Source organism: Curcuma longa, chromosome 3 (genome assembly GCF_044706935.1).
Source record: "Curcuma longa cultivar G26 ecotype Majalengka, Jawa Barat chromosome 3, ITB_CL_G26_1.1, whole genome shotgun sequence".
In the NCBI taxonomy this organism is placed as follows: domain Eukaryota; kingdom Viridiplantae; phylum Streptophyta; class Magnoliopsida; order Zingiberales; family Zingiberaceae; genus Curcuma; species Curcuma longa.
Window position 1 is genome coordinate 20,648,872 of NC_133863.1, and position 27,647 is coordinate 20,676,518.

At 37.3% G+C, this 27,647-nt stretch overlaps 3 protein-coding genes across 3 annotated transcripts; 2 read left to right on the top strand and 1 right to left on the bottom strand.

The window, feature by feature from the left end:
- Positions 1-8,072: 8,072 nt before the first annotated feature.
- LOC141824259 (nuclear transcription factor Y subunit A-4-like) lies at positions 8,073-12,437 on the top strand. The gene is made up of 5 exons (XM_074711513.1): positions 8,073-8,322; positions 10,095-10,243; positions 10,692-10,763; positions 10,906-11,070; positions 12,039-12,437. Exons 1-5 carry the CDS (start codon positions 8,298-8,300, stop codon positions 12,285-12,287), a joined length of 660 nt encoding a protein of 219 aa, XP_074567614.1. The 5' UTR covers positions 8,073-8,297; the 3' UTR covers positions 12,288-12,437.
- Positions 12,438-15,782: 3,345 nt separating this feature from the next.
- LOC141822707 (homeobox-leucine zipper protein HOX32-like) lies at positions 15,783-21,810 on the top strand. The gene is made up of 18 exons (XM_074710042.1): positions 15,783-16,515; positions 17,367-17,526; positions 17,818-17,930; positions 18,010-18,100; positions 18,190-18,285; positions 18,364-18,477; positions 18,575-18,658; positions 18,730-18,885; positions 18,962-19,036; positions 19,107-19,213; positions 19,305-19,494; positions 19,600-19,791; positions 19,866-19,943; positions 20,014-20,148; positions 20,346-20,674; positions 20,835-20,940; positions 21,207-21,353; positions 21,442-21,810. The coding sequence occupies exons 1-18, from the start codon at positions 16,286-16,288 to the stop codon at positions 21,586-21,588; spliced, it is 2,550 nt and encodes an 849-aa protein (XP_074566143.1). The 5' UTR covers positions 15,783-16,285; the 3' UTR covers positions 21,589-21,810.
- A 740-nt stretch (positions 21,811-22,550) lies between these two features.
- Positions 22,551-26,111, bottom strand: LOC141825496 (uncharacterized). The gene is made up of 7 exons (XM_074712881.1): positions 25,799-26,111; positions 25,190-25,337; positions 24,177-24,368; positions 23,519-23,647; positions 23,052-23,221; positions 22,827-22,957; positions 22,551-22,628 (listed from the first exon to the last, which is right to left on the bottom strand). Exons 1-7 carry the CDS (start codon positions 26,016-26,018, stop codon positions 22,551-22,553), a joined length of 1,068 nt encoding a protein of 355 aa, XP_074568982.1. The 5' UTR covers positions 26,019-26,111.
- Between the last annotated feature and the right edge of the window lie 1,536 nt (positions 26,112-27,647).

Consider the following 27,647-nt stretch of genomic DNA (forward strand, 5'->3'; position numbering starts at 1 on the left):
ATAGAAAACTCATCCGCACGATAAAATAGCATGAGATCATCCGTATATACAAGATGTGTAAGACCACCCTCCTTGCACATCAAATGAAAATGGAAAATAGTCAAAGTGAAAATGCCACGAAGCTTTCGGGACAATACCTCAATGCATAGGCCAAATAATAAATTAAGGAGAAAGTGGATCCCCTTGCCGAAGGCCACGCCTTCAACTAAAGAAATCATACACCCCACCATTCAAAGATATAGAGTAGGAAATCGTAGTAATACATTCCTTAATCCAATTACAAAATTGTTGGGAAAAATCAAAACCAACAAGTGTCGAAAGAAGGAATTCTCAATTAATCATATCAAATGCTTTTTTAAAATCCACTTTAATCATGCACCGAGGAGAAATCCACTTCCTTGCATACTTACGAAGCAACTCTTGAGTCAAGTAGATGTTGTCACCAATATACCTTCCCTTAATGAAAGCCACTTGTGTCGTAATAAGAATTCCAAGACAACCGCTAATCGTCCAGCAAGTATCTTTGAGATGATTTTATAAACCATATTACAGCATGAGATTGGTCTAAAATCTGTAACACTCACCACATGAACACCCTTCGGCACAAGCAAAATCAAGAAGTGATTCCATTGCTTGAGTAGTTTGCCACCCTAAAAAAATTTCTGCACAACTGCAACTAAATCGTTACTAACAATATCCTAAGCAGAGAAAAAGAATTTTGAACCATATCCATCCGGACCCGGGGCTTTTCCACTCCCAATGTCATGCAAGGCAGCTTGTATTTCTTCCACCTCCACCGGCTTGCAAAGATCCTCAGTTTGGCTCCTCAACAGTGTCCGGCCCATGCTGTCCATGCTGCCCAAGCTGCTGCCCTCTCCAACATGACCAAGCAAACCATGAAAATAATCTACAAACTCCTCCGCAACCTCCTCTATACTCTCCGTTTGATCACTGTTTTACTTTAGGAGTGTAATAATAGCATTACGCTTATTGTTTCGCTTCACCACATCATGAAAGAACTTGGTATACTTGTTCGCACTCCTTAGATACACTGTTAGTGCAGGAAGCACTAGCAGGTCAAACCTGTGTTTTGATTATGGAACTAGGATCAAGTTAAGTATGTGGTTTGGCTAACTGAGTTGAAATGAGATTGCAGAGAACAGGTTAAGTCCTAGTGAGTCTAGGCAAGAAGACTTGGCAGAGTCAACGTGCACCAGGCAAGATCCGGACTTGGGTAGTTGCGGATGAAATGGACTTGGTCAGGAGGACCAAGTTGCAGAGAAGAATGGACTGATCAGGAGGATCAGTTGCGTTCAAGTCCTGGGGGGCAACGACAGAGCCAAGCAAAAGTCCAACAGGTCAGGAGGACTTGGTTGGCATCAGGTAAATTCTCCCGAGGGGAGTGGGTGAGGACGCGTTCCTACGAGGAACAGTAGGCGCCGGTCTAACCCAGGATCTCACCGGAGATCCGAAGTTAAGACTCGAAGCCGGTTCGGTGAACCGACCGGTTCTGTAATTACTATGTTTTTCGAGCTAACTTATTATGCAGGAAAGAAGGGCTCGACAAATGTTAACTCCGGCCGAAAATTCAAGTTTTCGGGTCTGGAGTCGACTCAGATAGGTTCTGGAGTCGACTCCAGCCCAATCAGCACAGAACCGGAAGTCCGCGCGTCAAAAGTCGTCGCCAGCGAAGCTGGAGTCGACTCAGACGGCGATCTGAGTCGACCCAGGTCAAGATTTTATCGTCTCCGCCGCCACCGCGACTGGAGTCGACTCAGAGCCAGGCCGGAGTCGACTCAGGAAGGATAAGCAGCGAAGCCGATAGACTTTTATCCGCCACGTCAGCTGGAGTCGACCCAGATGCCTATCTGAGTCGACTCAGGTCGCCTATATAAGGCAGACGCGAGCAGCCTTCGAGCAACTCATTCCTTTCGCTCTCAAACGCCTTCCTCGTGTCCATTTAGCATCCGATCTTCGACGTTGGTGCCGAGACTACATCAAGCTACTTCAACGAGCACCGAGACGCCGAAATCATACTCCGGGGAGCGCGAAAAGTTGGTAACCAAAAGATTGTATTGTCATTCTAATCATTTTACTGTAATCGAGTTTTCTGTAACCGGTTTTCGATATACTTGCTACCGCAAGGAGCAAGTATCTTAGTGGATTGCCCAAAGTAAACGGTCGAAGACCGTGGGCCTTGGAGTAGCAGCGTTGCGCTGTGAACCAAGTAAAAACAAACGAGTCATTTACTTTCTGCACTAATTCTTTATTCTTGCAAATCGAGTTCTCGCTTACGCTTCCGCACGCAAAGTTTTATCGAATATCGAAAAGCGTTAAAATACGCTATTCACTAGCGTATTTCACCCCCCCATTCCCTAGCGTATTTCCGATCCTACACCACAAATCCGCATGCTTGGAAAAAAAATCTGCACATCCCTCATTTCATGATTGGTGATTGGTGCCCTCCCCCTTGCTTTTCATCAATGGATAGAAAAGTATTGAAATCCCTCATAACCATCCACAGAGCAGAAATAGAGTCCCCTAAATTTGTAAGTGCCTTCCATAACGGCCGTCGTATGACAATAGAATGAAGCTCATATATAAAAGTGATCAGAAAGCTCCTGCTAGAAATACAACAATGAACATGGCAATGCATATATTGCTCCGTAGTTACTAGAATGTCCAAATCCACCCACATAGAAGTAATATTCGTCCATGACTAGAAAAACCAAAGTTATGTGCATGCGCCATACCTGAGAACCTTTGTTGTAAAATTGGGCTTAAAGAGTCAACCTTTAACTTTGTCTCCAATAATGCCAAAACCTGAATGTATTTTTGTCGGAGAAGATGTTGCACTCCCCTATACTTTAGAGGCTTGTAGAAGCCCCTAATATTCCATGAAGCCACCTTCATTGTCCACCTATTCGGGCTACTCGCGCCCAGTGTTTAGGGTTTAGGGTTTATCCAACCGTTGGAACCAGTGTGCTACTCCCATTGTCCACATTTACAGTTGCTAAGATAGCTGGAGGCACTATAAAGGATGTAGATGTCTCCAATGATGTACAACGGTCCTCACCAGCCAGTATACAATCACATAACGTATCCGACGATGAAGAGGAGGAGGAGGAACTCCCCCCATTTGTAAAGGCCAACTGTACTGCTGGATCTTGTGGTCGGCTGGTCACTTCTTCTTGCTACAATTCTTCATTCCTCCCTACCACTTGTGTGGGTTGTTGTCGCGCTCTCGTACTTGTACCTTGCTGCTCAACATGTCCATCATCCAGAGGCACAATAGCCACTGGGACTGGGTTGCATCTCAAAACTATCGCAAGTCCTTCTTGAGCTTCCGGCACCGTAACATTTGGTTGTTGTTGCATTGGCCTCCACCTCGGCCTTGTACGATTTCGATACCTTATTCTTTGCTGCACTCGACCCCTAGTCGATTGAGATCATGGCTGCCCTTGATCATGTGCATTTGGATCAGTTCGGGGTTAGTGCTCAGCCCAAGTATGTCGCTGTCCAACCTGCTCCTCCCTTCATTGACAAGTCTCCATTTGGTGCCCACCTCAGAGCCAACTTAATCCCTAAACCCTAATCTTGTTGCTCATAAATGTTAAAGGGGGCCCCCAGTGGTCCTTGTTAGATCCGATGGAATCCATATATATCTCTACAATGGTACGATATTGTCCACTTTGAGTCCACACTCTTATGGGTTTAAAATTATGAAAAAAACATCGAGTGGATTTAAAATGGATAAACATAATAAACAAATTGATAAAAAATGAATTTTATATCTATTTTTATCCTATTTATTATATTATAATGATTGAAATATTTTTTGTCACTTGTAGGTTTTATTGCTATAAAATATGAAAATTTTAAAATTTTAGAATTATACGTATTGTTTCTATTTTTGTGCAAGTTATTTTAAATTATAATTTTATGTAAGTTATTTTAAACTATTGTTTTATTTTGGAATTACACGTGTTTTTTTGCTCTTATTTTTTGTAAGTTGTTATTGTTGGATATTGGGGTCTTAAAGGACCAATACGATTTTATAGAAAATCGGAATATCATCAATCGATAAAAGTCGAAATTGATTTCAAAATCAAAATCTACGTTTCACGTAGATATATTTAGACTATTAATTTGCTCAAAATCGATTAAGGGTGAATGAAAAATTAATTGTTTAAAGTCGGCTCAAATAACATTAGTTGTTAATTAATATTATATAAGGAAGTACATGGAGAATAGTCCCACATCGGATTATTTCGATGGATTTCCCTTCCTTATTAATATTACTGTGTTAATGGAGTTAACACAAAAAATCCATGTGCTCTCTTCTCATGAGCGAGCAGATGCTCGCACCTATGAGTCCGCCACCCGCCACACGCGCAATGGGCACTTTGTTGGCACACTTCACGAGGAGCATTGAGGAGCTTAAATTTATGCTCCAGAGGACGTGACAGTGCCTACGTGGCACTCGGGTGACGTGTTAGACTCGCATGTGATGTAGCAGTGCCTATGTTGCATCCACGTGGACAAGGAGAGATGATTGGACTGTTGACTGAGCGAACGGATAGCAATCGTTAATCAAAGAGATGTGATGGATCGCATGTGATGTGATCTGGAGTGTTGGATCACAAAGAATCACGATCTGACCGCTAGTGATGGTGCTTGATCTGAAGCGTCAGATCGAATAGATCTTTGGATCTAGATCTGATAGATGCGATTAAGAGGGCTATGTGAAGGGTTACAACCCTCCAGATCGAACGACCCAGATCGATCCTGCCCAAATGTCACAGCCACTCGCCCAAAGAGTACTCAACCTCTTCACTTGGTATAAATAGATCCATCCAGATGCTGGAAAGATCATCTCTTCACTTGGTATAAATAGATCCCTACAGATGTTGGAAAGATCATCGATTTGATCGATTCCACTCATCCTTTAAGCATTCATCTCATCTTGTACATTCGGAGTCCAAAAAGCCTACGAAAAGGTTCGCTGGTCTCGGAAGTTGAAGTGCTACTATTCTGAGATGTCGTCGTTGTATCTTGGGAACAAATTGCTACTATCCGAACTAGAGAGCAATATCGTTTACGGAGATAGTATTGAACACTATTAGTTTGCATTCTCCCCGGGCATCTATCGGGACAAACAGTTTTAAATATACTTTTATTTTAATAATTTTTTATTATAGTAAGTTAAGGTATTATTATCTTTTTTTTTAATAGAATATATATATATATATATATATATATAAAGTATTATTAATTCATGTATGTATTTGTATCAATTATTATATTTATTGTTTGATAATTGATTATTTAAATTTTTTTCGACCCTTCTCTCATATGATTATTTAAGGACAAGTTAAGGTTGACACAACTATTGTTATATCGTATCCATAATTGAGCATGGAACAACTATTGTTGTGCCGAACACGACACAACTGTTGTGGTCTGCTTTGCATGCCTAAGGCATGGTCGGCCAAGTCAGGTACCGATGACCTAACTCATTGTACACCTCAATTGAACCCTTGCTGACCGCGGTCAGCAGCTGCCTGTTGGGAGCAAAGGTCGGCGCGAGTCGAGTTTTATCGGATTCAAATAGTTATAATCAGATATCCAACCTATCAAATTTAAAAAATTACCTGATCACGGTTATCCAAGCAATATCGAGAACCCAATATCGAGTATCCAATATTTTTTTAAAAAAATAAAATATTAATAAAATAAATAAGAAGAATTTTATACTTTTAATAAAAATTAAATAATAATAATAATTTTGAATGATAAAATAAATAGAAACAATTAAAATTATAAAATTTATATTTGATTGTTTTTATTAAAATCTCGAGTAATATTATCCTAGTAAATATAAAATATATGGCCTAATAAAAAAATGTTGGTTAAATTATTATTATATTGAATTCAAAATTTTCATCTGGATGCTAAAATAGTGATAATCATTCGCTATAAATATAAACTTATAAATTTTATAATTTAATTGTCAATATATATCATTCATAAATACCCATTTCATCCAAAATAAATACATAAAATAATTTCAACTAAAAAAAAATGATAAATCTCAGTTAGTCGCATTGACTTAAGCCCTGAGGTGATCGATTCGGTTCCACGAAAGTTTCCTATCTGACACCAGGGTAAATCGGGAAGCGCACGCAGCGACCAACCCAAATGTCCAACATTCTTTGATTGCGATCTCCAGTTTGAGGAAAATTTTTACAAATATGTCGTAACTGGGGATTGAATCACGGGTGCCTGGGTGACAACCTAAATGTCTTACCGTGGCACCATGGCCCCGGGACCTAATTTCAACTTTAAGCACTTATATTCTATTATCATTTGATGAATAAATTAAATTTGATTCACATATAATAATGGATCGATATCCGATCGAATTTCAAATAAAAAATTATATTTAAATCTGACTCCATAATAATAAATTTAGATTCGGGTATTATTTGAATTTGATTTTTTTAAATAATTATTTGACCCGATCATATAATCGATCGGATCGGATCGTATTTTAGATATCCGAATCTGAATTTACACATCTGGGAGCCTGTGACACATCTCCACCACTCGTTTGGGGCAGCCCGCTCCGCCCCCACGTTAGTGGACGAGAAGGGGGGACTCTCAATATCTTGATCATCTACGTCAACTCATCCAATCCAACCATCCACGTGTCTCACGTTCACTCAGATCCTTAAATGGACGATCCTGATGGCATTTCTCTTTCACAAAGAAAAAGCGGATCACTGAAAACCACAGCAGCTCGCCTTCTAACAAGTCATGGCCTACTTTAGAAAAAGAGGAAGCAAAGAGGGCCCCATCTGTTTGTCCAACAACATCATGGTATTGTAAACGGGTATTTAAAAATGAGTAGAATGTTACGGACCAATATGTTATTCCCTTCTTTTTTTTATTCTTCCTTTGATATATTTATTTAAATCCCTAAATCGAGGAGGATAAATGCCGATGGAAGACGTACTTGTACGCTGAGAGAGGAAGAGATCGTTTTCGAAGTTCTCGAACCTTCGCCATTTCAATCAAGCACAGGACGAGGAGCGATCCAGGTACGCTGCGAACGAAGGACGGGCTGGTTCATGCAACTGCTGTTCTTTGGAACAACTAGGGTTTCTTAATTCCGTTTCTCTGATCTCGTTCCGTCGTGCGTGAATCTCTGATTCATCTCAGTTTGCGTTTGATTTGGTGGCATTCGTTTGGTTCGAGATGGATGCCCGTGATGCCTCAATCGAGGATCTTTTTTGTTCCGGAATCGCCCTAGGGTTCGTAATTTTCATCGGAGGGCACGGTTTCGTGAACTGAAATGGACGATTTTTTTATAGGTTGTTGAGACGATGTGGACGTTTTTCTTGGGCATGCTGATTTTGTGTAGAGTTGGGATGTTAAGTTGGAAATTTAACATCTTGATTGATCAAAATCTTTTCTTTGCTAAAATTGCTGGATTTAGAACCTTCATGGTTTGCTGTATGAGTAATTCACATGCAGTGAAGGAGAGTCGTTGGTTTAGAACCAACTAATAATTATAATCCGTTGTAGTTTAGCATTGACTCGTAATTTCCCTTTACGGCCCGTAGCATAATTGAATTGATCATGACTGCACAGTGTATTGCTTTTTTTTTTCTTTTTCTTTTTGACTTTTAGCTGTTCTTCTTCATAGGTAATACAATTGCCATCTTTTTGCCTGATGGATTTTTTCCAATGATTTTTTTTGAACTAATTTGAACGATTTCCTTTGATCTTTTAGGTATGTGGATTAATACTGTATCAATTTTTTTATCCATTGTTTTCTCATGCTATATCATTTTATTTCCTTTTGCTAGATTTATTTCTAGTTTAGGTGAGATATTCATGAACCCTCTTCCATGCCAAAATTTGACTGATGGATACCATACCCTTTTTTATTTCAAATGAATCATAATGTATACCCATATAATACTTGTAATGCAGAATTATCTGTTTTACATAATGTATTTTGTATTATTTGTGTTGTAACCAGGCATTTCGGCTTGGTATTTCAGGATAATTTCTTTGAGAACGAAAGTTTGCTTTCTTGTGGGGTATCTGCAAGATCATCTCTTATGGAATTTCACGACAAGCTTTCTTAGCTTCAAGCTCTGTTCGGTTTCTGCAAGATCAGCTCTTTTTGAATATCGAGACAGGCTCCTATACCCTTCAGTTTAAATAGGGCCTGAATCTCACCATTCTCTGGTTACATTGGTGGAAGTTAGAAATTTGAACAGAACATGAGTTCTTCTCAAAGCTTATCTGGTGATTATCACTTACAATGATAATTTTCTGCCATTTTACCTGTACATTTTGATTGGTCCTTTCTCAGTTAACCAACTCGTAATTTCAAATGGTTAGATACTCTCTTTTCAGTAATATGTACTTGTGACACTTCTTATCCAAAGGTCTTTAATCTTAATTGTTTAATAGGAAACACCTTTTATATTGGGAGCTTAAGAGGTGTCATACTGGTAGATTATCCTATCTCAGTAGGTGCTTATTTGTTAGAAACTCAACCATTAACTGCCTTAAAAATATAGGAATCCCTGTGCTGAGTGTGAAATGGTCATTTTTTTTCAGTGGAGAATGCATTTAATAAATTCTGAAGAAATCAGGATCTTGTGATTTCTGTTCCATATTGTAAATGCATTCTTTACCTGAAGGGAGTGTTCTACCAAAAATGGGAACCTTAAAGTGTTGACAGATTTTATACCTACCTTTGCTTGTAAAAAATGGAAATTTTTTAGTTTGCTTCTGGGTGATTCCTTTGACTTACAGATATACTTTGTTTAAAATATAGGAATCATTGTGCTGAGTGCAGAAAGGTCTTTTTCTTCAGTGGAGAATGCATTTAATAAATATCCTGAAGAAATCAGATTCTTATGATTTCTGTTCCATATAGTAATTTGCATTGTCTATCTGAATGGAGTGACCTATTAAAAATAGGAATATTAAAGTGTTTGATAGATTTTATACCTGCCTTTGCTTGTAAAATGAAACATTTTCAGTTTATTTCAAGGTGATTCCTTTGACTTACAGATATACTTTGTTTTGCTGGTAGATGTTATTATTAGATATAAAGTTGATACAAGAAAAACATTTTAGTGCTTTTGGAAGCACAACTCCTTACCTGGTAACCAGTTACTGGTTGTATAAATTGACAACTGATGTTTCACAATTGAACACATCTGTACGATAAATTGTTTGGCCAGAATTTGACATATGCCTGTTTTTGATTTATTTTGTGAACTTTGAAGTCAGGATGTTTCTCTTCTTTGAATTTTATTTCTGAATGGATTGCAGCAATGCAAATTATGACATAACAGCACAATCAAGTCACGTTGAGCAATCTACCTCGTGTATTGACTATTGATGTTTTTAGAGTTTTTGTGTGTGTATGTATTCTTTTCCTCCTATTGATGTTTTGATTGACTATTGCAAAAGGAAATTTTATGTGTATTTTCATTTGATAGTAATGCACTTCTGCCCTTTTTTGGTAGACAGTAACCATTTTGTATAAATTTGGAGCTCTCTGCCCTCCATAATTAATGTTCCATTGTATTAATCATTAGGGCTTTGGGAATAATATTTTTTGGATTTTTTTTACAATTTTAATCTTCTTTGTTAGATTCATCCAATATTATACAATGATGCATTTTCAATGCATAGTTCCTGTTTCTGAGGATTTATGTTCATTCAGCCAGACAAGAAACCTTTACAAAGTTGTTCTAAATGAAACTTCTAAATATGTTTAACAAGCACTAATGCTTGAATTTATTATTTTGATTCCTACTTAATCATCAGGTATGCAAATAGTTTGATTGGGAATAGAGTAATACTGTTGTAACTAGTAGAACTATGATAAAAAAGATGGTCTATTTAGGTACACTTAATTGCTATTTTTATTCCATTGCGGTCATCTAATATTATGGATGCTATTTTGTTGTGTTTATATGTGTTAGCTCAATCATTTTCGTGTTTCGAGTGCTTGATGGTTGTCTATCTTATTTACTTTATGGTCTCATAATTTCCAGATAATAGTGAACTCGATGAACAGCAAGGGCAGGCACAATCTGAAAACCAACATCAGCCTTATGCAACTGCAAGCATGCAATCTGGTCCGGCAACACCCTTGATTGGGTACATGATGCCCACTGGTCAACTTGAAGCAGGGCAAGCTATGGTACTGTTCTTAAAATTGTTAATTTTATTAAATTTCTTGGATACATCTTTTTCCATGACATTGTGTTATCTGAACTTATTATCTTTTGTTTGTTAGTTGCATTTTATGCAATACAAGCACATTGTCCTATTCTGGCTTATTAGAATATCTATGAAAATAAGTAAATACATTAATTCTTGTCTTTATCACAGTGTAATCTAGTCTTTTACCCATGCTGTATTATATTGATTATCTAAGTGGTCTGCATATTGGAGTGTTCCTACTAAATAGATGTTATTGGATTCAGAAGTAAATCTTTTCAGAATTTTTCCATGTCATTTCATTTGTATGCTTATGTCTTTGATTTACTTTTATATGCTCAACCTCTGTTAGTGGTGGAAACGAAATGTGAATTTGTTGCTTGACTGATCTTGATTAATTGTTGTTGAAAATTTACTTTTTGTGGCAGTCTCCAGCAGCTTACCCGTACATGGATCCCTTCTATGGGGGAATGTTTGCAGCCTATGCTGGACAACATGTGGTAAAAGTTATCCCCAAACATGATGAATTATAACCATTCAAATATCAGTCCTTTGAGCATCTACAAATTTATTTTTACTATGGTCCTAACGACTTATCATCTATTCCTTATCTTCTCTCTTAAAATTGCCAATTCCATTTAGATCCATCCACAACTGATTGGGGTGCATCATCCGGGCGTGCCATTACCAACTGATGCTGTTGAAGAACCTGTTTATGTGAACGCTAAGCAATATCATGGTATCTTAAGGCGTCGACAGTCTCGAGCAAAAGCAGAGTCAGAAAATAAATTGGCTAAAATTCGTAAGGCATGTGTGCCTCCATTATAAATGGAAGTGCATTCTAGTTTGATCTAGTATCACTCTTTTATTTATGATTTTCATTTTCTAAAAGGATAAATAACAAATTATATCAGTGTCAAATTTAATAGATGGATTATTTTGATTTAATTATTAACATTCTTTAAATTCTGATGATTAGCTAGATGGTATTTGCCTAGAAGTTTCTTCTTCTTACCCCCTCATATGAGAGATAATTATATGAATAGAAGTAATTGGGAGACCTTCATAAGCCTTGCATGTCAGATGTTTACTTTCAGCACCTTAAGAATTTTTACAATGGATGAGTCAATATTATTTTCTGAGCCTAAATTAATCTGTGGTTTCAATTTAATAATAATCACAGTTGATGCTTGCCCACTGCAGCATGTGTTTAAGCTATCCATTGAATTCCTTTTGCATGACAACAGAATTGAATTTCCAATTTTCAATCAATAGGTTCCCTGGCCAAGATTATGCCAACATGATCAGAGCTTTCAGTATCTTGCTGCCTGAGCAAGCAACACAACATGTAGCATATATCTACATCACATTATCTTAGTAGTATTGATAAGCTCCTTTATCTCTTTTGACTATTTTCATCTCTGTTTCAAACCTTCACTATGGGGAGACCATAGCAGTAATGTGGCATTTTGGAATTGTTAATTTTTGTTGGTTTGATAATGTCAAATTATGTGCAAACCTATTCTGTTAGTAATTTGTACTATAATTCATATATGTTAGTCTTAGTTTCCTTATCAAGCTTGCTTTGTCCGATTCAGTTGTTTTTGAATATCATACAAGTTTGACATTCTAATTCTTTTAGATTTTCCGCACAAATGTATATACTATGGCTATTCCATAATATAAGTATGTTGCTTGCTAATATCATGTTTCCTCTAACTCTTAACAACCAAAACGTGGCACTAATAACACAATTCGATGTTGACTCGCTACAGCCTTACCTTCATGAATCGCGCCACTTGCATGCTTTAAGGAGACAAAGAGGATGTGGAGGTCGATTCCTTAATTCCAAGTCTGAAGCAAACGACCAGAGCGAGTCCAAGGGAAATCAACAGAAGGAAGTTGCTTCAGATAACAAGCCCCAAACTTCCAACCCGGCAACGTCTGATCACATTCAAGACCTTGCTAAAGCTGCAGAGTCTGTAAAGTCACCATCCGGAAACGAACCAAAGAAAGCATCGTAAGATTCTTGTCTTAAGAGAACTGATGAACGTGCAAAAGAACAGTGTTTCTGTACAGTGCTTGCAAGGATTCCCAGTAGCTTAGCTGCAGGTTCAAACAACAGTCTCTAAGTATTTAGCTGTCGCCGTGTTTCTGGGAGATTTTTAGCTGTGTTAGGATTCTCGATAGAATTATGTAAAGGTTGTACTTTATCAGGTGTTGTTTTAGAGCTTTTTTGTTGCAAATATGTTTTGATTAAGGAGTATCTGACGGTTATTTCTTGTTCTATGAATTCTAACAATTTGTCTTAGAAACTAATAGTAGCCTTCTTGTCAAAATCTCTCGAGTTCTGAACAAGATTGGGGGCGTATTATATGTGAAAAGATCATGATTGTTTTAGCTTTAGATGTCTGTTTCCTCATTGAATTATCTTGAAGATTGCATTTTTTTATTTTTGGTTAATAATTTCATTCAAAATGCTTCAACCTTTTCTTGCTAATATTTCTAAGTGGCATTTTCCTTGTTCTTTCATGGGATGGGATACATCATTTATGTATAATAAATTTATTCAAGAACCAAGTCTACCAATGGTCGAGTTTGTTTATTTTATATATTCTTTTACTACTAAATAAATATGAAAGATTCTTACTCATTCGAATAAGGTATGTCTGCTAAGTTAGCGAATTCCACCTTTATGTAGAAGAGAATAAGGTAAGCTATTTATGCAAAATAATTTATGACTTTAAACAAGCATTAAGGATTAGTAACTTAATTTGTTAGGTTTACTTCCAAATGAATTTTAATTGTAGTCTTTATCAAGAATTATATTTTAGTAAACATCTAAATGAGGTACTTATTTTATTAATAAAAATACTTAAAATTTTAAGTGATAGTTACAAAAATTAATTTTTGTATTCATTTCAAGACCTTCTTTTTCTCGGTAAATATGCAGAAGAGAGACAAGATCTCCTGACAGATTTGGCGCCGCCAAATCTAGCCAATAAATCTTTCTTCAGCGCCTGGTCACAAAGTCAACTCATGGAATTTCAACTAAAAGCACAATCGTTCCTCACCTCCCTGGTCAAACTGTGGCTAGCCCACTAAAACACAGTAGCTAATTAATAAGCACAAAAAAAAAATCAAAAGGGTCCTTTCTTTTGATTGTTATTATCATAAAAATACGATATTTAAAGGTTTAAGAAATATTTTATTTTATTTTTCATTCCAAAATACTGTATTTACTTTTATCATAAAAATTTTAATCAAAATTATTTTAAAATTAGTCAAAATTATTTCAAAATGATTAAAATTATTATAAAATATGATAGTTTTAATTAAAATTACCATACCAGAGGTTCTTTTAAAGATTTTATAATATAAAATGCTCTCAATGGTAATATAAACCCTAATGACATGGATGAAAATTCATGGAGGGCGTACAAGATGTCCACTGAAATCTCTCTAATATTTAAGTTAGATTTAGAAGTAATAAGAGAGAAGATTAGAGAGAATAATGAGGATTGAATTTCTTTACCATTATTAATTTTATCTCTTTAATATGACTAATTCTTTAAGTAGCAGACGTGGTTATTTCTTATGGTACAATTTTTGATAAGGGTTGTCAATCACTTTCAAGGTGGAAAACGATACTCAAATTGGCGAGCACTCTAAAAATTGAAAAGGGTGCTCTGGCTATCGTGGGATCGACCATGTGGGACTGCTAAGGTGACGGATTTCACTTTTTTACAGAAGAGAAAGGTGCTCTGGCTAATCAAGTACCATGGAGGTTGGGAAAAATACTCAAACTGTCAAGTATTTTAGATACTAAGAAGGATGCTTGAGCTGTGACCTTGTAAGCACTACGAGATCATCTCAAGGGCACCTTCAACATCTAGGGGTCACAATTCGATCTTAGACTCTATTCAATAAATAAAACACATTAATTGTCCGCTCCCTAAATGGACAGTAAGAGTTCGATAAGAGCAATCACTATTTCTTAAAATTAATATTATTAAGATAAAATAAGTCAGATTAAAAAAGAAAGAAAAAGAGTTCACCATTCTTGATTTCTTGTAGTTGGATTCTTCGAGATTATAAGAATATTTAGAATGAAATTTTAACTTAGCACCTTTTGAGATTTTGAAAAGAGTTACTCTTTAGAGAGCATAATATGATGAAAAATTATAAACTTTGTTCAAAGAAAATTTATTATTGGTCTGTATGTGTTTAGCATGTGAACTTAGTTGAAACTATGATAGTATATAATTTTTTTAATATGGAATATTTGTTCCATAATAATTAAAACAAGAAACATTTTTTATATTTTAATTTAAGTCTAAAATTAAAATTAAGGACAAAGATCATAATGGCTCTTCTTATTTTTAGAATCATCAACATGACACGTCCACTTTAATTTTTTATTAAAAGGATGTTCCATCTATATGTACAATTATCTAATTATTCTCCATTAATTACTATACTATTTTTATTATTATCTCTTTCCTACATTCTCGTTGTAATAACTACGAAATTATAATTGCTATGCAGTTGTAATAACTACGATTTTACAATTATTATGATTGAACAATTATATAGTTTGTAGTAACTATGGTGTCATAACTGCTACACAATTCTAACAACTATGAAATTGTAGTTACTACAATTATGAATGTTAGATAAGCTTTCTTAAGTTAAAACATAGGAATCACAATATATCAAATCAAAGTTCATTCAGAGATCTACATTTATTATTAGATATATATATAATCTATAACGGTCCCTTCTTAGATTAAAAAACATTATTTAAAAAAATTTTGGAGGCTCTAAAAATTTAAATTTTCTTTATTTAAAATTATTTTTCATGTTGTAACAACTGTACAGTTGTAGTTGTACTAACTATAAAATTATAACTATTATAATTATAAATTATAATTATTATAAATTATAATTATAATTATTATAATTATAATAATTATAATATTGTAACTGTTATAAATTGACATATAAAATTATTAGATGACAAATTTTATTTTTTAAGAAGAGGAAGAGGTAAATAAAGTTAAATGTGAAAAATGAAAAATACCGAAAGGAACACACGGAGAGTGAGAGAGGGAGCGAGCCAAAGAGAGTGATTGAGGGAGCGAGCAGAAGAAGACAAGACTACCTCAGCAGTGCAGCTCTGCTCTGGCCATGAGGCAGCGCCACCATCTCCTCCTCTTCCTTCCGCAGTTCGCAAAAAACTACATGGCCTCATGCAATCCATGCCCCCTACGCCTGCATGCCAACACAATCTCTCTTTCGCCACTGACACCACCACCACCACTCACATCGATGCTACACTCCCCTCCCTCGCCTCTCGTCATTTGATTTGATGTCTGAGGCAATCTCTCTCCTTTATCCTTCACCCTGTGTGCGCGCAATAGCATTGAAGCGAGAAAAAGGGTGCTTTTTCTTTACTCGCCCTCACCAACGTAGCTGCAGGCTGCAGCTGCAGCAGCTGCAGTGCCAGGAGAAGACGCAGGCCAATGCCCCAGCATCGCCATAAATAAATAAAAAATCGAACTTTTCATCCAAAACAATCCCTTTTTTTTTTTTTTGGATCGCCTTGATATTATTCTGCAAAGGAAAGGCGTACGGTAGGGGAAGAGGCAGCAACACATCGCCGCACTCCCCGTCTTTCGAAGCTTAAACGCGCTTCTCCGACCGCAAAGCCGCTGGCCAAGTAAATCCAGCACGCAACCAGAGGCAAAACGTCTCCTTTCGCCCCTTTTCTCCTTTTCTTCTTCGTCTGCGTCGTCGTCGTCGTCGTCACTGCCTGTGTCCATAGCCATGCCCGCTGCGTGGGACGAAGAGCGGAGAACGGGGTTAGCCGCTTCTGCGCTGGCGACGAGGTCTTGAGGCGAAGCGACGCCACCCCTGCTGCCTACGTGAAGGAAGAGGGGTGATCGCGGGATTTCCAAGTCGGTGAGCCCGTGTGCTGCAGAAAGATTTGATTTTTAGGTTTTTTTTTGTGTGAGGGCGAATGGAGATGGTTGTAAGCGGAAAGGAAACGCAAAAGGGGCATCAGGCTGAGATGGTGATGGATGCTGGGAAGTACGTGAGGTACACGCCGGAGCAACTGGAGGCGCTTGAGAGGGTCTATAGCGAGTCCCCGAAGCCGAGCTCTCTCAGGCGGCAGCAACTCTTACGGGAGTGCGCCATCCTCTCCAACATCGAACCGAAGCAGATCAAGATCTGGTTCCAGAACAGAAGGTACACAACGAGCGAGAAACAAAATTGTTTTATATCGATCTTTTCTCCCTTATTAAATTTAAGGCAGTTTTAAGGATAGATTGAGGCTGTGTATGTCTATATTGCTCATAATAGCTTGGAAATATTTCTCCTTTGGTGTTCTTCCTTTCTCTACCACTCTTGTTGGGCTCTTGAGTTAGATCACTGTACATTTATGTCGAATTTTGTTGATCTTAAATTGTAAAAACAATTTTACTTGATGGTGTATGCTAAGTGGTTACTTTATTTATCTATTGCATTTCTGAGCAATTTTGGTTTCTTTTCTTCTCATACTCTCACCCATCAGAAGCCTGAAGATATTGAATCTTGTTCATTAATGGGAAAACTTTCTGATGTAGTTCTTCTGCTGATAAACATCTAATTCGTTAACATGACCTTGGACAAGTCCTTTTTTCCTTTTGTTTTTTGGCTAATTAAATTGTTTCTTTAAATAGAGTTGAAGTGTTGCAAATTTGCTGCTTTCTATTTCTTTTTGCCAAGATGTTTTGGAAGACATCTATAGATTAAGCCCAAAGGTTTAGTTTCTTCCATAGTAATTAATGCTTGTCAAAGTAGAATGGTGAAGATTTGGATACTCATCGATCAATAAATGAATTTGTGGTGCATTAGTTGTAGGTCCTTTGTGTCGAGCTGATTTTAGAGTCTTCAAATAAGTAGTTCCTTTCATCAAGACAGCAAATGTGCACCACATATACTTTTAGTTTTGTCTACATAAATTGTTACAGAATGCCATTACGTCTAGATGCTTATGCAATATAGTGGGTGCCTGACTGACTGTCAAATTTTAGCATTCACTCTTTTCTTTATGCTAGATGTCGGGAAAAGCAAAGGAAGGAATCCTTTCGGCTCCAAACAGTTAACCGCAAGCTCAGTGCTATGAACAAACTGTTAATGGAAGAAAATGATCGGTTGCAAAAGCAGGTCTCTGAACTTGTTTATCAGAATGGCTATATGCGCCAACAAGTGCATAATGTATGTGTGCTTAAACTAAGCTTACCATACTTTCTATCTCACGTGAAGTGGCTATCACAAAAAATACAATGTACTTGTTTGAATTAGTTTCGTATTTGTGTTTGCTCTCCTGTCTACTTAATTTTCTATTAAACCACTGTTTGACAACATTCTTTTTTGCAATCCATTATGAACAATAGTGCAATGTTATAAAAGAATTGTCATGTTCCAATTTCAACTCTTAAGAACTCACTAGCTCTTCGATGCTGGTGAACCTTGTACGGATATTACTACATGTTACTGAACATTCAGGCATCTGTGACCACGACAAACACCAGCTGTGAGTCTGTGATTACGAGCGGTCAGTATCAGCATCAGCAAAGCCTAACAGCTCAGCCTCAAAGAGATGCTAATAACCCAACCAGGTAATCATAGTATATTGGTCATGAAGACTCTAGTTTAGTGCCTAACAGTTTGTCGTGTTTGGGGACATTTCTGTTGTAGTCTTCTTGCAATTGCGGAGGAGACCTTGGCAGAGTTCCTGTCAAAAGCTACTGGAACTGCTGTTAATTGGGTTCAGATGGTTGGGATGAAGGTGACATTTTATAGACTCTTGACCACCTGGTTTAGCCCAACTTTCTGTGTTCGAGTTGTATAACACATAGTTCTTATTATCTATAATAGCCTGGTCCGGATTCCATTGGAATCGTTGCTGTTTCTCACAATTCTATTGGGGTTGCAGCTCGAGTCTGTGGCCTTGTGAGTCTAGAGCCCACCAGGGTGAGTCATTGCTTACTGAATTCTCATTTTGTAAATCTGCTTCCGTTTAACCCAAGTCGTGTGTATTGGGGACCTTAGGTTGCGGAGATTCTTAAAGATCGTCCTTCTTGGTATCGTGATTGTCGTTGCCTTGATGTGCTTAGTGTAGTTCCAACCGGTAATGGGGGAAATATTGAGCTTATATACATGCAGGTTTGCTCTTTTCATATCTTCTATACATTTTAATTCTGACAAGCTGGTACACCTTGATGTTTATATAATTTGGTTGTATTTTATCGCATCTATACAGACATATGCACCTACTACCTTGGCAGTCGCCAGAGATTTTTGGACACTGAGATACACGACAGCTCTTGAAGACGGCAGTCTTGCGGTATGAATTTTGTCATCAATATTCTGTTTCCAAGTAAGAGCATATACATTAGGTTGAAACCTTTCTTCCAGGTAAGTGAGAGGTCATTGACTCCTGCAGCTGCTGGCCCAGCTAGGCCACCTGCTCCAAGCTTCGTACGAGGTCAAGTACTTCCCAGTGGTTTTTTGATTCGACCTTGTGAAGGTGGTGGTTCGATGATTCACATTGTCGATCATATCGATTTAGATGTGAGTTTTCATTTTCCTTGTATCTTTGAGGTTTACTACCGATGTTTTTTTATTGGCTATATCTTTCACGCCCCAGGCATGCAGTGTTCCTGAAGTTCTAAGACCCTTGTATGAATCACCAAAACTTTTGGCACAGAAAATGACCATTTCTGTAAGCCTTATTGTTTGTTGGTTAACTGCTCCACTCGTGCTTTTTCACTAGTCGTTCTCCACTTTTACAGGCCCTTCGCCACCTAAGACAAATCTCTTCTGAGGCTAGTGGTGACATTCGCTGCAGAGGGAATCAGCAACCTTCTGTTTTGAGGATCTTGATGCAGAGATTGAACAGGTAATGATATTGATTCCATCTTGCTGTCTCTTCTTTCCCAACTTTGATGTATTTAAAACTGAAAGTTCTCGTGTTTGCATTGATATTGCAGAGGTTTCAATGATGCAGTAAATAACTTTGCCGATGATGGTTGGTCTTTCCTGGGCAGCGACGGCGTTGATGATGTGACTGTTGCTATAAATTCTTCCTCAAATAGAATTCTTGGATCTCAGGTTAATTCTTCAGCAATGTTTTCAACTCTGGGAGGTGTTCTCTGCGCGAAAGCATCAATGTTGCTGCAGGTCTAATCTAAAGCATCTGAGAAGTTCTTTTACTCTGTCATTCATTGAATGATATATCATTCGATAGCAATTGAAATTTTAGAAAACTGGTTTGTTTTTATGAAGAATGTGCCACCTGCAACACTGGTTCGATTTTTGAGGGAGCATAGATCAGAATGGGCTGATAGTGCTGTTGATGCTTATTCTGCTGTATCATTGAGAGGCTGTACCTATTCAATCCCTAGCGTTCGAGCCAATTCTGGTCTTTTGGGCCATCAGGCGATACTTCCTCTTGTTCACACTATCGAACATGAAGAGGTAACTTTTTTTTTTTTCCTTTTGTTTGGTGATTGCTTCCATGGATGTTATCTTTATGCTCTTTGTAACTGCAGTCGTTGGAGGTGGTCAAGCTCGAGGACCATTGTTTCAACCAAGATGCCAATTTGTCGAGGGATTTGACCTTGTTACAGGTTTGTCTTGTCTAGGTTGTCTTACTCTCTAGAATTGATTGGTAAATGGTTTATGTTTTCTGTATTGCAGCTTTGCAGTGGAATTGATGAGAATGCTATCGGTGCCTGTGCTCAGCTTGTTTTTGCGCCCATTGATGAATCTTTTACCGACGATATTCCTCTGCTGCCATCGGGCTTTCGTGTTATTCCACTGGAACCTAAATCAGTTGAGTATCTTGAAGTGAAGCTTATATTGATGTGTTCACAATTGATTCTCCTGTTGGTGTTGATAATTCTTTAATGATTTTATGATTAATTGGATGTTTGAGTCAAATGTTACCTCGTGGATGAGCCAAGTTAGAGACCGAGGGGATTCGACTTACCCATACTACTTTCGTGACTTGGCTTGTATAACTACTGTAGGATTCTTCTGCTCCTTCACGAACTCTCGATTTAGCATCCACACTAGAGACTGGTTCTGGTGCTTCTGCATGCTCCATTAACGAGACTGCTTCAACTGCATACAACTTGCGATCGGTCCTCACAATAGCCTTCCAGTTCACATATGAGAATCACCTTCGAGATGATGTAGCAGCAATGGCTCGGCAATATGTTAGAAGTGTGGTTGCCTCAGTGCAGAGAGTTGCTATGGCTATTTCTCTGACACCAGGCCTTCCCATTGGATCCAAAAATCTTCCACCTGTCTCTCCTGAAGCTCACACTCTAGCACAATGGATTTTCCAAAGTTATAGGTAATCTTGTACTTGCCTGTTAAAGTAGTTTCTTTTCAGTGTCTATTAAGATAAGCATTTAGGATAGAATAACCGAGCGATACACTTCAAGGTTTTCTTGCTTTCCAGCATTGATCGCCTAGATGAATTCTTCTTACTGGCTTAAAATTTTGTGTTCTAGGGCTCAAACTGGAGCTGAACTCCTTCAAATAAACTCACAAGCTAATGATCCCTTGTTGAAAGTGCTTTGGCATTGTTCAGATGCGATCATGTGTTGTTCTTTAAAGGTAGGTTTATTTTCTTTTCTCCTTACATACGAAGAGTTTCTTCATATACCTGCTATTATACTTGTGTTATTGCATTTGATGCATATTTACAAATTTTCGATGGGTATGTCTAATTCTGTATTGGCCCTAGTATGCAAACCACCATTGTTCTATTAGTATGTGACAAAAATTGGTCCTTATCGTTTATAAATTGTTTTGTATAGCTACTTAATAACCTACATCGCAAACCATGGTCTGAAATGGTGGAAATGTAACATCATTTGCAGGCCTCACCTGTTTTTACCTTCTCCAACCAAGCTGGTCTCGATATGCTGGAAACCACTCTGATAGCGCTGCAAGACATTACACTGGAAGCCATCCTCGACGACAGCCGTAAGCTGCTTTGCTCGGAGTACCCGAAGATCATGCAACAAGTCAGTAATTAACAAGTGAAGCTGTTGCTTCCATTTGATCTTATGTCTAGTTTGCTAAAACTTTTGTTCCATTTTCTCCAAATTGTAGGGCTTTGCTTATCTTCCTGCCGGTATCTGCCTGTCGAGCATGGGGAGGCCGGTGTCATACGAACAGGCTGTTGCATGGAAGGTCCTGAATGAACAGGGTTCGGCCCACTGCCTAGCTTTCATGTTTGTGAATTGGTCGTTCGTCTGAATGCTCTCAGTTATTCTGGTTTTGCGAACTTGAACAGTTGATGAAACTACATAGTTATGCTTCTGTTTTCGCGTAAGCTTGAAATATCAATCTGATAGTCCAATACATCTTGTTATCTCTATTATTTTCAGCTGATCTACTGGTTCACAAAGAACAGCTGCAAATTTGCACTGAAATTTGTTTATAATTTGTTAATCAAACTTCAAGTGCAATGTGTATATACTGTCCTTGTATAATTATTGCCTTAATGAAATTGTTTGTTTCTTATTATCTTTCATAATTACTCTTTGCGTCGTGTAAGAACCCTATCAATGTCGCCGACTCCTCCCAAACCATCATACATACTGCTGTTGATTCCTCGGTGCATTCCGATTCCTATTGCTACTCCAGATCAACAGCATCCATCTGATGCTCACTCCTCTTCAGGTAAAGACCTCTGTCCCAAAGAGTTGCCACTATTCGTTGTGTGATTTTACATCCTTAAAGCTATAGTTTATGCGATTTCGTTATCATGAACATACTTTTCAAGTTTTGCAACTTGTGATATTACAGGCCTTAGTTGACAAACAAGCAAAAGAAGAAAGGAAACAGAATCACTGAAACAACAAAAGAACCTGGTTTACTTGCAAATCTGGGTTAAAGCTTACAGAATTACAGTGACTGCAAGAACACATGCAAAATATCATAACAAAGTTGGTCAGAGAAACTCAAATTGTTGCTTTTCTAATATGCTTAACCTTCTATAGATGATATGGAGAACCAGCATATGGTATGCTAACTGGAACTACTAAGTGAGCTCGCAAGTTTAGCTTCGATACTCAAATTGGCTTTGTGAAAGAAAACAGAATGAATAAAACTGCATGTGTACATCACCATGGTCCATGTCTCCATGTTGCAGTAAGCAGTCAGAAACACTTCAGCATATCACAATATGTTTCGATGTTCGAAGCATCTATGAAAACTCACCTGGTGTAATCGCATTTCAAACTGCTGGTCACATTGTTCCAAGCCAATAATGCCGCCCCGACGGCCGGCTCCACCTGCCGATAAGAACAATGCAATTGAATTCAATCAGGTAATTAGGTTCTCAAAGGATTTGATGCCATTTTCTAGTAGTAGTTACTGAAAGAAAGTTGCATGCTTATTGTTCGATAGAGGTTTGTGTTATTTGGGATAAGTTGTTAACATGATGAACAAAGATTGACCGAGATAGTGATCATAAGTTCGAAATGACAAACCTTGGGACGAACTGGATGAACTCCGGGATATATCTTGGTTATGGAATCTATGACTTCTTTCCCGATGTCCCAACTTTCATTTTCTTCCAGGACGCTCCCAACCATGACAAGAGGAAAATAATCTTTTCCATCTGCAATGGGAATTTCAGTATCGTAACATGCCAAAACCGAAATATCAACAGAACTAGAAATGTTTGTTTGACACTTAGAATAAGCCTAGGTTACCTTGACCACACAATTCAAGCCTCTGCACGACTGCTTTCACACTGGAACTCAACTCTAGGACTGAATCGTGTAAAATTTTGTTTGCGACTTCATCACCAGCTTCAGCACAAGATACTACTGCTGGTAAGAGTTTTGCAATACGAGCCCATGAAGGATCTGCATATGTCCACCTGCGTAGCGAATAAATCAATTCAGTAAATGCAAGCTCTTTAAATTACACTTCGAAAGGATTTCTAAGAGGATAAATGAATTCAGGAATCTTTTATTGATGGTTTTAGCATCTGACTTGAATTATCTGCTATGCTAAAGCAAGACATATCTAATTCAAACAAAAGAAGGCTCAAAGTGGAAACATGATATACCTATCTGTTTCTAAGAGCCAAACTGAGCACAAAATTCTAATATGCAATGCTTTTGGTTGAGATTCATATGCAATAAGGTTGCCGATAGAAAGTGAAGAGGAGTACCCAATTAGTTCATCTGGCGAAGAAAGACGAAGCATGTTGAGAATCTCATACGTAAGCAGTGTTTGAGGGCCACGACCATCGTGAGCCCTCATTATGGCTGTCAATGCTCGAGCAGAAATGCCATAACCACTGTGTTGTTAAGTCAGACAATCACTATATCTTCAATAACAAACTATAACATAAATATAAAATAAAATTATATATTGCATAATAAGAAATACACTCGACGGAATAATCTGGATTGACTCATTCATGACTGACTTAAAACAACTATCTATTTAATCTTCACTTCAAGTAGTGCATCCCTGATGGTTATTTAATAATGTCATTTGATCTGGTCTGTGCATAAATTATACCAGTTTGTCTTTTGAACGAACATACAATTTTCTAGACAATCATTGATTCAACAAGTTATTTATCATCCAAGAAAACGCTCCGTTTTGTTGTACCATTATGTTATGTCTGTGCAAATCATACTACTTTTGTCCATGCTATGAGCATACAATTTTTAAGACGATATCAGGGAATTGTCAAGTTGGCAGGTTTAAGAGTACATCGATTTTTGTCAGCATAACAAGGCTCACTAAGTTTTCATTATGTAACGATGAGAACTAAGTGTAGAAGGGCAACAACATTAATCCATATCAGATGGACTGACCTTCCCCAATCTCCCAAAATAGGTCCGGCTCCTGCAGCTCGGGCTTCTCTGCCATCTTCAGTGAAGCCATAAGCAATAGTACCAGTGCCAGCAATCAGTACACATCCATGGAGTTTGCCCATAGTTCCACTGGCCAAGGCCGCAACAGCATCATTTTCTACAAATATCTTGACATGGTCTGGGAAAATATTTCTGAACCAAGAGGAAGAGAGTATCGGTATCATTCATCAATAGACTGTAAAAGGATTTTGGAATAGTATGTGGTAAATGTACCAAGCAATAAGAATTCTGTTGGATCTACAAATATTAATGTTATCCTAAACTAAGTCGATCAAGAAACCAGAATCATCAATATAAGCCATGATGCTTACTTTGTCCGATAGGAAGTATATTCATAAACAACCACAATAATGCACCATTGAAATTTATGTGAATCTGGAAAGTAATGAATGACAAAGGAACTTTCACCTTTCATTTCTTTTTTCTAAGCCAATACATGCACCTGAATGCAAATGAAATCAACTGAAGTGTGATAATGTTCATCTTAATCAATTAGGAGGCAAAAGATTTTCTTAATTTATGCTGAATAAAATAGAGATTGATCTGTTAAAGTAGTTCACCCTTGACCCTTCGTCACACTCTTGGGAGTTAAAACTATGTTATTCGTGTATGAAAATAGCAAGTATACCATCACTCAATAAGGAAATATCATTAAAAGAAGAAAGCCAACTCGAGGACAAGAGAATAACATTATGAGAATGTGATTTGCAGAAAATCCATAAGCTAGAATAAACTCTAGGTGGCCTATTCTATACAGAAGATTAAGAAGAATACAAGTTATTCGAAGAAAAGATTTGATGCCAGTATGCAACATGCTGTACCAAGTCTGTTCAGGTCACCATTACCGGTTTAAAAGAATGATTCAGAAGAAAAAAGAAATCCTCTAGCAGCTCTTAGTAAGACCTACTGATCCAATTTCATGTATATCAAAGTAAAGGACTAGTAAAATTTACCTTAGCCAGTAGTGTGTTCTTTCTTGATCACTAGGATGATTGACACCGGCTAAGGCTAAGCAAACAGCCCGAACTGCAGAACGATTGGAACCTGCCTTCCAAAGGGCTTCAGCCATAACCTTCTCTATCGTTTCTCTAGCAGTGATTTCTATACGATTTCACAAAAAGAAGGAACCATTAAAGAGTAAAAAAAAGGTTGTTAAAGTTAAGGTTGTGGATAAAAGCAAGTAAATTGTCTCATTCCATACAAACTAATCTCTACTAAATGACTACTTTGAACTAGGAATTGATCAAACAAATCACAATTGCAATTTAAAATAATGACATTAACTCCTAAAAATAGAGCCCAAGAATCCATATTCTTCTGCATCAAAACATTGACTAGAAAATTGAAGAATGCAGATCATACAAATCATTTCAAGCCCCTAAAATTGTCACTTAGAGGTTTTTCTTTCTAAAGCTTCAGTTGAATCCACTGTGTGACTAGGTCGGGAGTGCATTGCAACTATGAATAACAATTTTGTTAACTAACGGAAACAATTCACGGTGTTTCAGCAAATACAGCTCGTCAATCCAAAGAAAGCGGCACCTTTCGATGTCAGAGAGTACCTCCGACGGAGTTATGGTTGGAGCATCCGGAGACGGCGCGGGAGAGGACGGGGAGCGGGCCATGGAGGCGGCCGGCAAAAGAAGGCATGGCGGCGGATATGCAGACGCAGACGGTGTCGGAGGCGCCGCCGTCGAGGCCGAGGATGACGTCGGCGCTGCCCCTGCTCGCCGGAGACGCCATCTCGAAATCCCACACCTCGCTGCTCCTGTATCTCTTCATCGTCAGCGTTTCAAAATCAAGCTGCAGGGCAGCCACGAGTTCTTTACCGGCAGTTCTTCTTCTTCTTCTTCCTCCTCCTCCAAAACCTCTTCTTGCGGTTGCTGGCACTGGCAGTGCCGCCTGAGAAAGCCTCCATTTTTATACTGAGCTCGTCGATTGGGGACGACGAAAGAGCCAAGAAGGAAAGGAACGACAGCTTTCGACAAATTTCACCAAAAAGAGTTGCATTTCTTTTTCCTCCCTCCATTGGAAAATTTTAGTTTGCAATTTAGCCAATTAGCCCTCCACTTTCACCAAAATACAATTCCCTGAATATTACTGTAATTAGACCCCCTATATATTTGAATATTACATTTAGTCCTGTTAAAATAGACTGATAAGCTCAACATGACTCAGCTTTTTCAGCAAAAAGTGAAATCTATCACTCCAGCAATCCTACACGGTCGGTCCCATGATTATTTATGAGGAGGTAAATCGAGAAATTATAATTGGTCACAACGAAGAAGGATATTACCTCAGCTTCGTCAAGATTCGATCCTTGTCCACTTCAACAACTCTGCTCCATCGTAACCAACTCAATTATACTCTGGAGAAAACATGAGTCAACAATTATGAATCAAATGTCATCATCCACACTTAGAGATTGCACCAAGCCTAGCCTATTTAAAATATATGCAAGAATTAAAAAATAAAGAAATACTAAGAAAATTAAAAATGATGTTTTAAATCTCTTTAGCAATTTTATAGTTTTTTAAATTGACTCGCCTATTTCTTCCATGTCAAATATGATCTAAATTGAGTCGTGGCTGATTTACACCTCTAATTTAGTTCAACTTTGATGGTTTTTTGTCAATTAAAACCTTTGGAAAAAAAATAGAATGTTGCCGGCTCTATTTAATATGAAAACTTATTGCTTAGCTTATCCATGCAAGATAACAATGAGTTTACATGAGCATTTTTTATAATAATAATATCTCATTATCTAAGTAAATTTATCACTATTTTATAAAAAAAAATATTTTTTTAAAAAAAATATCAATCTTTCCTCGTTATTTTAAAGGGAACAAATGATTGATAAGTGTCATTCCCCTTATTTTTTTAATAGATAAATAAAATATGAAAAGGTTCTTCCTTGCTGCATTTGTCTCATCCACATGATCCTGTTTCTTCCTTCATTATTATGATTATGATTATTATTATTTTATTACAAATGGTGAATTCTTTATCTTTTTTTTTTGATTATTTATTTTTTTATAAGTTGGGAAGTGCGATAGTGCCATTTGTTGCACCACTAAGAAAGAACCCCAAATGACAAACCTAATGAAAACAAGAAGTAGAGGACAAAATATTTAACTGCCACTATTAATTAATTTAATTACTAGTCTCCGCTCATGCCAAAGTTCTTAAATGATTATTTATTGTTCTAAATTTTCATTAATATTAAGATACTTTTTGTGTTTTTATTTTGTTTTTAAAATGTCCTTGTTTTAGAATTAAATAGCAGTAATGTAAGGATTTTTTGGGGTTAATGAAACTTTGAATTTATTAGCATTGATTTTTAAAATCTATTAATGAATTATAAAATTAAAATTATAAAATAAATATTTCTAAAAATTATTAAAAATATTA

Coding starts and splice junctions, on each gene's coding strand:
- LOC141824259 (XM_074711513.1), top strand. CDS start 8,298: ATGAGTTCTTCTCAAAGCTTATCTG. Junction 10,244..10,691: donor TTGAAGCAGGGCAAGCTATG/GTACTGTTCTTA, acceptor TTTTTGTGGCAG/TCTCCAGCAGCTTACCCGTA. Junction 11,071..12,038: donor AATTGGCTAAAATTCGTAAG/GCATGTGTGCCT, acceptor GACTCGCTACAG/CCTTACCTTCATGAATCGCG.
- LOC141822707 (XM_074710042.1), top strand. CDS start 16,286: ATGGAGATGGTTGTAAGCGGAAAGGAAACGCAAAAGGGGCATCAGGCT. Junction 18,286..18,363: donor TGAGTCTAGAGCCCACCAGG/GTGAGTCATTGC, acceptor TGGGGACCTTAG/GTTGCGGAGATTCTTAAAGA. Junction 20,941..21,206: donor TCATGTGTTGTTCTTTAAAG/GTAGGTTTATTT, acceptor CATCATTTGCAG/GCCTCACCTGTTTTTACCTT.
- LOC141825496 (XM_074712881.1), bottom strand. CDS start 26,018: ATGAAGAGATACAGGAGCAGCGAGGTGTGGGATTTCGAGATGGCGTCT. Junction 24,369..25,189: donor AGAACACACTACTGGCTAAG/GTAAATTTTACT, acceptor CTCTTGGTTCAG/AAATATTTTCCCAGACCATG. Junction 22,958..23,051: donor GCTTGAATTGTGTGGTCAAG/GTAACCTAGGCT, acceptor TTCCCATTGCAG/ATGGAAAAGATTATTTTCCT.